This window comes from Harpia harpyja, chromosome 4 (genome assembly GCF_026419915.1).
Source record: "Harpia harpyja isolate bHarHar1 chromosome 4, bHarHar1 primary haplotype, whole genome shotgun sequence".
Lineage (NCBI taxonomy): Eukaryota > Metazoa > Chordata > Aves > Accipitriformes > Accipitridae > Harpia > Harpia harpyja.
The window spans coordinates 86,587,927-86,600,603 of NC_068943.1; the positions used below are offsets into that span (position 1 = coordinate 86,587,927).

Here is a 12,677-nt window from a genome sequence, read left to right on the forward strand (position 1 = left end):
CAGAAGTTTCTCCCTGTGCTTTTGCCCACAGTTGTACAATCCCCTTCATTCTTATCTCTTACTGAACAAACACACCATTACATGTTTCCCAGAGGCTAACAAATGTAACTTTCAAGAGAGTGGTGGGAAGTGGGTTTTGAAGTGTGGATCCCCTGCTGGGAACTTTGCCACCAGCTTCTGGGAGCCTTGGTCTCCAGGGCTTCCCCTTGGGTCTCTGCTCCCCTAGCAAACATGTGGAGGGGTGAAGTAGCTCTCCAATGCCAATAACACACTGCAGGAACTAAAGCCACCTCTGTCAAATTAACCTGGGATAAAAATAGCTAATGCAACCTGAATTTATATGTGAGCTCACCACTTAGCACTGTGTGAAGGACATCCTTTCTAAGGGGCAGTTTCACCAGTCTTCATCTCCAAAAAGCAATGTGAATAATTTTAAACAGCTAAGTATTTCTGGGAACAGAGCAGGATGTGTAGCTTGGATCCTGTCATCCAGGCTGTGTGCCACATGGTGTTGTAAAGAGACATATGGTTATTCACGGCTGGAGGTTTTGTGATATTCCAAAAGTGGAAATTGGGCCTAGTTGCTTCAGAGTTTTGACAACAGAACGTGGAAAATGGCAAATGTGTGAAAGCACAAATTGGCTTGGAAAGATTTTCCTACTGTACTGCCAGTTTGGGGGGAAAAAAAAAAAATGCTGCTCAGGAATCACAGGAAGATCTGTGTCTCTACCATGAGGCATGCATACTTCCAAGATCCCAACCAGTTTCATTGTGTGGTTGAACCGAACATCTGCCTTTCCCCAGGGCTGGAGCAAAATATGTGTAGGAACACAAATGGTACATGTTCCTATGCTATAAATTTTCCAAAACAAAAACTGTGTCAGGCACTAATACATACACGCGTGTATGAAGAGGCAATCCACTCCCTGCAAAACAATGGGCCAAATTCAGCATTTGGAGCTGGTCAACAGAAGTTGGCTTTGCTTTGTGTTTAGAACCAGCATAACCGAATCAGAATCTGGTCTCATGAAGTAGTACTCACTCTCCCTCACTGGGTTGAACTGGTCTACTAACAATAGCCAGTAAACAATGCTTTGGAGGAAGGCACAAGGACTCTGCACTGTGCAGATACAGGATTTTGGCAGCACAGAGGGTACTTGTATTGCTCAGAGAGCAGCTTAGGCACAGAAGTATGGGGATTGCTAATGCCTATATGTGGAGGATCCTGCCTGCTTGTTAGGTGTTTGTGGTGATCCACAGCCCAGATCAATGCACCTGGTATTTGTTATTCTGCAAACTACTGTTGATGTCTGCAATTATTCCCTCAGTAGAAGAAAATAAAATAAAAATACAAAGCATCTGCACAATGTTAGTTTTTCCCCCATACTAAAGACTTTGAAGGCATATTTATTCTAAGTGGTTAAATCAGGTAGTAAGATACTGATAGATTTTGCTGTTATGGAACATAAAATTCTAAAAGCTATCAGGAACATTGGCCAAGTAAAGTGACCTCACAAATAGTGTATTCATTTGGCAGCTGATGATAAAGTATCCAGAAATTACTTCAATGTGCGCCTCATGGAATAATGCTCAATGGAGGGTGCATACAGAGGGCTATTATACATGATGTTCTGCACCCAGACCACTTTAAACTGATCAGGGACTTGCCTCTACTTTGCTTTTCAGTCCTTCTCAGGGTATCTGCTGCTACCTGCTGCTATCTACTCTTACCTACTGCTTTTTATGCCACCATGACTGTAAATGGGAATCGCAAGCTTAGAAAATCCTCTTTACAGTTAGTGGCAAGATTGAGAAAGGTTGGCAGGTGGGAATTCAGATCAGCTTTACGCATTTTAATACAAAGTTTTCCAGGATTCCTCAGTCAAGGACATTGTATGCCTAATGTTGTTAAGGGAGTCATTATGCACTGTTATCACATTCCTGTTGCTACTGCAACCTCACTAACATTCTGTATTGTTTCATTCACATAAAACAAAGCTGTCTGAATTCTATTATGCATTATATTACTATTGTTGGAGATCTGGGGACTTCAAGTGTGTCATAATGCAAGTACAATTTAGGACAGGTCAGACAGAAACTTTATTGAAATTGTATTTGAAAATGTTAATGGCTGTGGCTTGTGGATGGACAGTAGAGGCAGCTGTGAAAGCTAATACAAGGTTAACTTCTTTCTTCAGGTCATTTGGTGAGCCTGTGTAGTCAAGACTGAATATGGCATCTAAATAACTGAAGTCTGTAGAGGAAGGGAAGGGTGTGTACTTGTAATAGATGCCACTGCTGCTATCCGTAACAAAGCCGTTCTTTAAAGGTTTTTAATATATCCATGCTTCAAAGAAAGTTTTAAAGATAGACAAGCTTTTTTATTATTTTTACACCATTCTGCTTATTTGTCTGAGAAACATAATTATTTTAGACTTTTCACAGAATACTCTGCAAAGAGCCATGTTCCAAGGTCTTCACTGTGTATCTCGTAGTAACTAGGGTCTTCTCAAGACCAGAAGGTTTTTGCACGCACTAGTACAAATCATGGTAATACTGTATGAATATTGCAGGTAAAATTGTGATGGATAAGGCACCAACTAAAAGAAAATAGTTTATTTTGTAGGTTTTGTCTTCAAGTGATTTCAATATATTTTTCTTTACTGGCCCAATCTCTGAAGAGAAGGCTCTGGGTACCTAGATTTTTCTAAAGAACTCAAGGAAAATTCTTAAGAGGAGAGAAAAGTCTTATGTTCCACTTAGAATAAACAATCAGTATGTGATATGTCCAGCTGCATTTCTGGAACTGCTGTACAAGTGAAGGAAATCACAATAAAATTGCTCAGAGACTTTCCTCTCATTTGTTTTATTTTGTCTGGGGACAGAAGGAAAGAAAAGCTTGCAGGAGGGATATCAAGTAATTCTATCTGCTGTCTGGTAAGCAAAGAAGGGAGTGAAATGAAAAGCCATGGAATCGCCTTTGGGATGTGTTATTCTGCGTTTGCTAGAGTACCAACTTGTACAGACAGCAACAGTTGCTAGAAGGTAGGAAACACCATACCTTTCAGTGATGTCATTACTTACAGCTCCCCTGTAAGGGAAAGTGTATAGGACAGCAGCAAGTATGAAAAGAAAATGTGAAGGGTGCTGGTAATAGAGAATAAAAGGAACATTTGTCTGCTACTTAAAACAGGGAGATGTGCTTTGGAATCGGTCTCTTTAAGGATATCCCTCCAATCTGAGTATACTGAACTCTGCTGTTCACCTATGACTAGCAAATGTTTCAATAAAAGCATTGTTCACTTTTAAATTTTTTATTTTAAACTTCTTTGCATTTTGGTTTTTGGGAAATTTTTGCCCCAAATGTGCTTTTTCAATAGAAATGAACTTAAATTCTACAAAGCTGGCTTTCTAAAGGAAAAACAGATAACTGAAGGAAGTAAACTAGATTCTGGGCATAAAGAAGTTTGGAATATTAGTTATTTCATGTGTTCGCTGACAGGCTATTCATACTGGAAGAGAACAGAGATTAGGACTAATTGTGTGACAGAGAAAGCACAAATACAAGCTTGATGTTTAAATTGCAAAATTGAGAAATGAAAGTTGGATTAGAGGTGGCTCTTCTGTAGTCAACCTGTCAAACCAATAAATAAATAAATAAATATTTTTATCGCTGTGTTGTCTACCTGTAAAATGGGGATACTGGAAAATATTCCCCACTTCATAGCAGTGCTGTGGGAAAAAGCACACATTTCCAACATAACATTTCCAACTAGCACAGGCAGCTCAAGATGAGGGATCTTTGCTCTTTGACTGCCATTCTTTTAGGCTTGGACAAATGGCAGGCATGCAATGTATAACTCCATATTGTAGGACTTTCAGCTCAGTGTATACATGCCATGTGATTCCTGTTTAGTTACAGCAAATGTGCATTGTGCTGGTGAGTAAAATGCCTGGTTCAGTAAACAAGATCTGTAGAAGTGAAGTACAAACACCAGAGGTCATCAAAGAATAAGCCATTTAGTTTCAGTGTTATTGTGTAATTTTCCCCAGTGAAGAATTACAAAATGTTTTCCTCATCAGCTTTATTTCTTAATTCCTAATCTTACAGGTGCTCTCATTCTATAGCCTTTACTATCCCACAACCCTGATTTTATATCACCTACCTGAGTTTTCCTTTTTTCTTTTGGATGACTTTTTCTCAGTCTCATTTGTAGTATTTACTGGTACCTCATCATCTTCATTCATATCCACTGCCGCACTCACTAGATTTGGGCTGCTGTCTTCTGACTCCCCAGAACCCAAGGCCAGTCCTGGATTTAGTCGTCTTCTGGCCTCAGTTGCTGCAAAATGCCATTCAGAGTGTTGGAAAGAGGGGTGCTGCTCCACAAATGCCCGCTCCTCACGTGGGAAGCTATGGGGAGCAGTCACCAGGCAGGAGGTTGAGAAATCAGAGTATGTAGCAAAATCTGATTTTTGATGGAAGGAGAATGGTGCTGGTGGGTAGTGGTTCAACCCTGAAGCTGTGGTGACATCCGCATGGGTGCTCCGCAGGCACCCCCAAAGTGGGGCAGGAGGTTGTGGACTGCGCATGCAGCTGCTGCTGGTGGGATCCATTTGCTTCCAATCCTGTCCGCGCTCCAGTGTTCGTGACTGGTTATAGCTCAGGCTTCAAAATCAGAAGAGAAGCAGATGGGAAATCTTCCAAATTTTACAGAATCGATTTCCTCCCTAAACAACAGTTTGTTTGTGGGTTTTATGCTGTTGCAGATTTGTTACTTTGGGAACTCTTCTAAACATCTTCATTGTCCTGACTGCAAAACAGTAACCAGATCTATGCAGTGATTGCCCTGAATTGCTTCCCAAGGCCTGAAGCTTGCTTCCTTGTGAAGTGCTGGCCATGAGTGAAACACTTTTTAAATACTGTGCTGGGGAGAGAGTGACAAGTTTGTGAAGTGAAATGTGAGAGAGGGGAGGGAGGGGTTAACGTACATACATACACTCAGGCCCTCCAACCAAAGCAAAGCAGGCAACTATTAATCATCCGAAACCTTATATGCACATCTAATGGGATTTGCAGATGGAGCCTTTTAAAGAAACAATGTCTGTATTTTTTTTTTTTTAAAAGGGAAAGAGTAGCACACAAAAAAGGCTTTAATGTTTCCCTGTAACACTATGAAGTTATTTTTATTACACTGTTAACAAAATACCCCAAGTCTTGGATTTGGAAAAAGCTCTAACACAGAATTCAACAGACAACAAATTTCAAGAACTAAAGTGGGAAAGAAAAGTAAGAAAGGACTTCACTGATTATATATAATTTAAGGCCCAATCCTAAGTTTAAAAAAAGTGTTAAACCTGGCTGGTGCACACATGCAAGGTTTTGAGTGATTTTTGTTTGTTTGCTTTGTTAGCTTTGTAACCTGTATTTGCTGAGAGTTGGAGTTTGCTGCCAGTGGCAGTTATTCTTTCTGTATTCTACTTTCCAGGGAATTTTCAATATGCCACTCCTTCCTGCAAGGAAATCTCCTGCTTTTATGCCAATGGAAGACATGTTTTTCATCTTTTGTTGAAAGTTTTATAGTTTTTCCTAACAGAAAGCAGATTCTTAGACCCTAGAGCCATCACAGTTGAAAAGACATTAACAGGGAATCTGTTCTCAATCCCTTTTGCACAGAAGTGTGGCAGCTGGGAATGCCCAAAACCCTGCTACGCTAGGGTTACTGCAACTTCTCTCAAGGTTGTTCTCCATGTTTTTAACGACAACTTACATGTGCATGTGTTCCATGTTTCCATAATCTGCTTGAAACCATTTGCAATACTTATTCCCCTAGGCCTTGCTATATGTTTTGTGCACCTCTTTCCCTTCTCCCACCATTTGTGCTGGGTTTTGTGTTCTCTCATAGACAGTGATTTAGCAGATGGACACGGAGCCTTCATTTTTCACGGGGGCTTAAGTGATACTTTTATTTGGCTTCTGTATAATTCAGAATTGTAACATTTCAAGGAATCAAGGAAAAAAAAAAAAAAGAAAAAGAACAAAAAGGTGTACTTATCCTGATATATCTGTTGGTTCTTAGAGCTTGGCCTTTTCCAAGAAATCAAGTGGGTTTAGTCCAGATCTTTCTGAACAAGAGCATCAAATTCTGTTCTATCACATGAATCTTGACTTTCTTGCAAAATACTAAATATGTGATACCTAATTCATTCTCTAGGAAGAACTCTCCTAAATATTTATATCTGTTGCTGTGTTGTATTAGAAAATAAACATTAAAACATATTTCCTACCCACTGGCAGGAGGAAAACCCCCAGACCGCTCTTTTCTGAAAGGCCAGGCTATAATGAATTTATGAATGCTGCACATGTTCCAAGCACTGGCAGAATCTAAGTCAGAGTCCAGAACTTTTTGCCAATGCAAAGTATTTCATTTACATTCTCAGTGTGTTTTGACGTATGTATAACACCCACTCACTTCAATCACACAGGTTTTTAGGGGTTTGTATGAATTCAAGCCTCGGTCTATTGTTTTTCAGTCCTACTTTCAGTCTACAAAATGATCTAGCTAATTATGCAGACATTTATGTCCTTGCATGTATACTTGGGGGGATAGAAGGGAATGGAGGATTGTCCGTCAGTCTAGTATTCACTTCAGCCAGGAGCAGCTTTGGGCTCCCATTCAGGAACCCCCACAAGGCCTGAGCAGAGGTCTATCTGTAGGGCAGGACTCCACTCCTGCACATAACTTTGCCTTCTGAGTTAAATTGCTTGGACCCTGTTTTCCCAATGGAGCTCTCACTGTTGTTCTTCTAACTTCAGATGTGGGAAAAGGGGATGGCATCCCCTTCCCAAACGTGAGAGCCCTCGGGTCTTGCATTGCTCCAGCCCCTTCTGCAGCTGGTGCTGTCACTCCGTGGCTCAGCAGGGGCCTGTTTGACCTCTACATCTTCCTGACACTTCATTCCTGAAAGAAGAAAGAACAACAATCCTCCCCTCTTGCTAAATCCCATTTGTTGGTTGAGGTAGCCACCTTTAACCTTCGTAAAGTCAACATCTCTTCAGTCAAGCACTGTGTTGGGTAGAAAAAAATGGCATGCTTGGAGATCAGTTTTTGTAAGAAATGCTCCCATAACAAGCTGAAGGCTGGAAAGTGGGGATTTATCTTTGAGCTTTCTATCAGTTCATTCTGTGACTCCCCCAGGAAAGCATTTCTCAGCCATCTCACAGACCAAGAAGCCTCTGAGCTCTGGCTCACCCTGAGACCTTGCGCAGTAATTTGCCTAACTTCATGAAGGTGAAATGACAAAAGTTGTGCCATGTCTTCACCTCTTTTTTCTGGCAAAGCAATTTTCTTTCTCAGTAAAGACCGACCTGTGCCATCTCGTGCTACTTTAATGTAGCCCTCTTCTAAATCACCTTCACGCTTGTGCCATTTCTTGGAACACCTGAGCTCTCTGGGGCAGGAGCCTGGTCCTACTCTGCTTTTGCTGCACCTGACCCAGTACAATTGTGTCTGGTGCTTTTGCACCTGAAATCGAAAGCGATTTCTTAGGTTACGGATTTTACTCTGATCACAAGGCAAAGGAAGATTTAGCTTTGCAAGAGGGACAATGGCTTGATGCTTATCTTGTCAGAAGTTTAAGACAAGTTTACAGCCTTGTCATGGAGAAAACTCTAGGCACCAAGGTCTACTCTTGAAATTTTATGAGCTACTAAATTGCAAGTTAATAACGCCTTTCATTAAAAAATAGCGCTCTCCAAACTTTTTTTTTTTTTAAATAAATCCTAAACAATGTCATGCTATGACCTGCCATGTGTGCAACTGTAGCAACCGGGAAAGTTTTCTTCCATGCAGGTACTGGACCAAGACTGGGGAATTTCTCATGTGTAGAAGAACCCTTGTTATTAACTCCATTGTGCATTTTAGCACTGATGAAAGAAAGCTGGAGAGCAACAAATAGCCAATAGCCAATACTAGATTCAGGAAGCTGCTGCTTAGTTGCAGAAGTTAAAGATGGAAAAAATTTATTAGGTTACTTAGTGTCCCTACAGGTAGTTTTATTGTTCTCTACTAGATCATAGAATGGATTGGGTTGGAAGGGACCTTAAAGATCATCTAGTTTCACCCCATCCAACCTGGCCTTGAACACTTCCAAGGAGGAGGCATCCACAACTTCTCTGGGCAACCTGTTCCAGTGTCATTTTCTAGGATATTGCCCAGGCCCAAGTAACTGTCATAGTTTCAGTCTTCCACTTTCCCTTGGGAAGACAATTCTTCACTCCTTCCTAGTGTCTAGACCCAGTTCTCACTTTTACTGACTCCTCCTCATTATTCTGAGTAACAACCTGTTGGCACTGTGCAGGTGGAGAACAATTATTCAAGCGAGTTTTAAAATTTTGTAATATCTATGATAAGCTATCTTAAACACAAGCCAGATGTATTTCAGACTCTAATCTTTCCCCTAAGTCAATCACTGTAGACTCTTAGTCATGTTTCTGGTCCTTTGAATTATCTCCAAGTTGCAGTGCTAGGAATGAACATTCACTAGCACCAAGCTGAGATTGTTGGTACAGTTTCTCTCTGTGAAGAAGGGAGAATAATTTCTGAAGGAAACTGCAGCGCTGCAGTATCATGAAGCTCAGTTTTCAAGGGATTATGTGTGAGATGTTGTGCTCCCCTATGCCTAGAACTTGCAAATGCTCCCAAAGGTTGTATATCTGCTGAACAGCAGCATTTCCCTAAAGAATGCACGTGATGTTAGGCTAAAAGCCATTGCAGCAAGATGTTCAGAAATAGAGATGAAAAAAAATTACACTGCTGCCTGAAGCTGCTGAATCAGCAAAGACCCAGTAATAAACGCACAGGTACTGATACAAGATTACACTCGTTGGCATGGCTTTTTTCCTTCCACAGTCTCGTCTGATGCTTTACTGAGATTCAGTGTCTGACTTGCTCTGCAGATGGGGAGCTGGCATCACTACCACAAGAATTTCTAATTTAATGATAATGTTTCTCTTAGTACTAAGTTAATATTTCCGGTATTAATTAAATTTGATGGCTTCTCAGTAGTGAAAAAAAAATCTGCCTCAGGTACAGGAAACATCAAGATGTGTTCAGAGACACTTACAAGATAATTTATCTTAGGACAGAGAGCAGTAGAAGCAAAAAGCAGAAGTAAGAAATGGCCAGCTGTAAGTTTGCAGAAATATTGAAAGGAAAAAACACTAGCTGGAAACTGCTTAATCACGTTACACAATGCATTATCTGTCAGTTTTAACACTTTTTGTTTGAAAGATCACTTTTTTTGTTTTGGTTTTTAGCTGGTTTTATTACTATGTTTACTACAACAAGGGGTTTGAGTTTTAGAAATTATTTTAGAAATAGGAGTTACATGCAAATGGTGGCAAACTTGGGTTAACTGGATTCAGTGGGCTCACTTGCAGGAAAAACTCAGTTGCATCTGCAATAATTATATCAAATAAAGGAGCTCTATCTTTGTCTTACTATTTCTTTGTTTTTCCCTGGTAATTCTCTTGTACGAGGGTAAAAACAGTATCCCAGCTCTTCTCACTGAAGCAGTTGCTACCTCATCTGACTGTGTAAGTAGATAAGAAACCTGATGATCAAAAAACTGAAGTCTGCAGAGGATGAGTAAGCAGCTAGCAATATTATTTGAGCTCTGGAGAAAGAACCTCTGGCAGACAGACATTGACAACGTCTTGTTCCTAAAAAAAATTGACATGAAACCCTCAAAAAAATTAGTGGTGCTGCTGTCATTGAAACTGGGAAATTTGATGCAGTAAATTTTAGGATGGGTAGATGTGTACACATTTTCCTTGTACCTTGGATCTGTTCCCACCTAATTGGGATTTTCTTGTGCAATTTGTTTAAAACATTGTCTTTTGTGTTCTCTCTACTATTAAGAAATGAATATGAAAGAAAACAGGTAAATATATTCCCATGTCTTGAGACTTAGCAATTACAGGAAGCAAAGTATGTTCAGTCATTTCAGCAGCTGTGTGCTAAGCTGTGCTGAGGGACCAAAGATCTCTGCTTGCAAGTCTAGACACCAACTTCTGTATTTCTTGCTTGTCTCTCCTCTTTCTTTTTTTTTTTTTTTCTGGATTTGAGGCCCAGTGCCATGTAAAAATGAGGAATATACTTTCCTTGAAAGGTCATAAAAGCAAGCAGTGTCTCAGCTACAAAATTAATCCTTAAGACAGGAAAGACCATTTGCCAAGAACTCTGATAAATCATCTTTTTTAACATAACGAGTCCTGTCTTTATGTTGTGTATGCTGTTGTGGCTATTTCATGAAGAGCTGAATGTCCTGAACAAGGTCCAAGGCACCAGAAGCTTTCTATTAAATCAAGAATATTTTTTAGGATCAGCAAAGGAACAGTTAAAGAGTTTGACAGGCAAATATTTTGAAAAATACAAAATTAGCTCAGCTTTTGGCAGATTGCAAAACTCATCTGTTGTTTTCATCAGACCACACAAAAGAAACAGGAACCATGGCATCCCCAAGGAACAGATAGGAACAGAACAGTCAACCTTTTAAAACCATTTTTTGTGGGTATAGATTAACAAATCTACACTTATACTTTAGTGCATGGTTCATGCATTTTGAGCTGGGACAGAGTGCAACATTTTCATTTTGAGTTTTGTTGTAATAAGAATCCCATATGTTTCTGGAGATCCTAATAAATAAATCTATAGGATTATCTTCCAAGCGATAAGCTTTTAAATTTCTTCAGTGCTAAGACTTCTGCACTACTTTTCTTGAGACCATCCTTTGCTGCTGCTTTTGTCATTGTGCTGTATGATCTCTGTCACTTGAGCTAGCTGAACTAAATACAATTAAATGAAATTTCTGGAAAAGATTTTTGGAAGAGCCAGAATTCATTCCTATGCTGATTGACTGTTATGGACAATGAAATTATTTATTTTTAAAAATTTGCCTAAAATAAAAAAGTATTCTTTAAATTCTTAATTATTTGGAATATAGTCACAGGACATCTATAATTTTGAAGAGATCAGCATAAATTCTGGTATTAAAGATGTCCTATGAAATCCTATATAGTAATTAAAGTTCAGTCAGTTACCATTTGTCATTTCGTTAGGGAATTCTGCTGAAACCATAGAACCCATTACAGCTATTGTATTGTATTGTCTTACACCTTAGGGCTAGAGTAATGAGGACCTACTTCTGTTCAAACTCTCCCCATAATTTCTGCCGCGAATGAATTGTTAGTGGTTGAGTATCTCCCTCTATTGGTAGCCTTTGCAAATGCAGTGTAACTGTGGCTTCCATTCAATTGCGCACCAATTCCACTGTTTTGGAAACATTGGAAGTTATGTAGCCCATGAAAAAAAATTTACACTAATCAGCGCTTCAGCACGTGTACTGAAACTAAAGTCCCTGATGGATGCAGATCGTGTCTGCTTGTGAGAGCAGAGATTATGTGCTGCTCTTCCTCGTGGTATTTTTTTCTGTAGCCAAAGCCTTGAACTGTACTTTCTTTGTTCCACTGCTTGATAATCTATCCTCCAAGAGGTTCTTTCCAAATAAGTGATTTCTAAAGGAAATTCAGAGGAAATTTCTCGGGTATATATAATGAAAAGGCTGGTTTATTCTTCATATTTTTAGAGTATCAGGTAGAAAATTAGGAGATATTGCGGGACCCTTCTACAGCCTGACATCTTACATGGGAAAAGTATGTTTTGAAAGAGACTATGACTGAGAAAAATGGATTTTTGATTATTTTTTGATAATTAATTTTGAATTATCTGTCTTCCAGTAGTATTTGCAAGTCACCATCCCATCAATGTAAGTGGAAACAAAACGCAATGATTATCCACACACCTGGAGACTGGGTGTAGTCTAAAGCCTCCCACATCCACTGCTTAATAACTAATTAGAAGTGTATAAAACCACAAAGTCTTCATATCACCTGCTAGATTTTTTGTTTCTATAGAAACAATGTGGTTCATGAATTGGCACTAAGACCTGTATTTTCATCTTGATTTGGCCACTGATCTGCTGTGTTACTTTATGTAAATCATCTTTATAGTGCTTCTATTTTCTGTATCCTCTTTTCTCCTTTTTTGGTGTATTTATGCACACAATATAAATGGACACTTTACTATGTATTTGACTAATGTGACACTAAGACCTTATTAAATGCCAAAAGTAAGAACAAAGGATGCCAAGGTAAAGTTAGGAAACATAGTCAGTACGAAGGAAGACTTAATAATCAGTAGGATATATGATCAATCCCATGTTACAATCCATTTCTGCAACCGGCAATTCCTGTGCTCTGGAAAGCCTGATTTTAGTTATCCTCTAGGTCAAAGCATGTGTGTGCCTTCAGCAAGTGGTGGATGCTTGCTTAATAGCCTGAGAAAACAGAGCCATTCTGATTTTTGACCCATTTTATTTCTTTTGATGATTATTACTTTATCATGAGAATTACAGTTACAAAAATCAGATAACAATTTATCGATCAGGCAAATGAATTTGCCAAACAAGAATTTCTATTATAAACTGGGGGCTTACCAGTTGGAAACAATAAATGGGACGGAGCATGGAGAGAGGACCTGGGTATATAAGCTAATTCTAAAATGACTGTGAGCTGTCCAGAATATGGCTACGAAAAATCATATACATTCCGGAAT

The 12,677-nt window shown here is 39.3% G+C and overlaps 1 protein-coding gene and 1 long non-coding RNA gene across 2 annotated transcripts in view; one reads left to right on the forward strand and one right to left on the reverse strand.

Moving 5' to 3' along the window:
* LOC128141048 (uncharacterized) overlaps positions 1 to 2,770 on the forward strand; it is a 40,857-nt gene extending 38,087 nt beyond the window's left edge. Inside the window, exon 3 of the long non-coding RNA XR_008234879.1 lies at positions 2,627 to 2,770. This is a non-coding gene — a long non-coding RNA (uncharacterized LOC128141048). The remainder of the gene's footprint in view (positions 1 to 2,626) is intronic.
* MEOX1 (mesenchyme homeobox 1) overlaps positions 1 to 5,096 on the reverse strand; it is an 8,589-nt gene extending 3,493 nt beyond the window's left edge. Inside the window, exon 1 of the mRNA XM_052785603.1 lies at positions 4,167 to 5,096. Within this exon, the coding sequence (XP_052641563.1) occupies positions 4,167 to 4,617 (451 nt within the window). The 5' untranslated portion in view covers positions 4,618 to 5,096. The remainder of the gene's footprint in view (positions 1 to 4,166) is intronic.
* Positions 5,097 to 12,677: the final 7,581 nt, after the last annotated feature.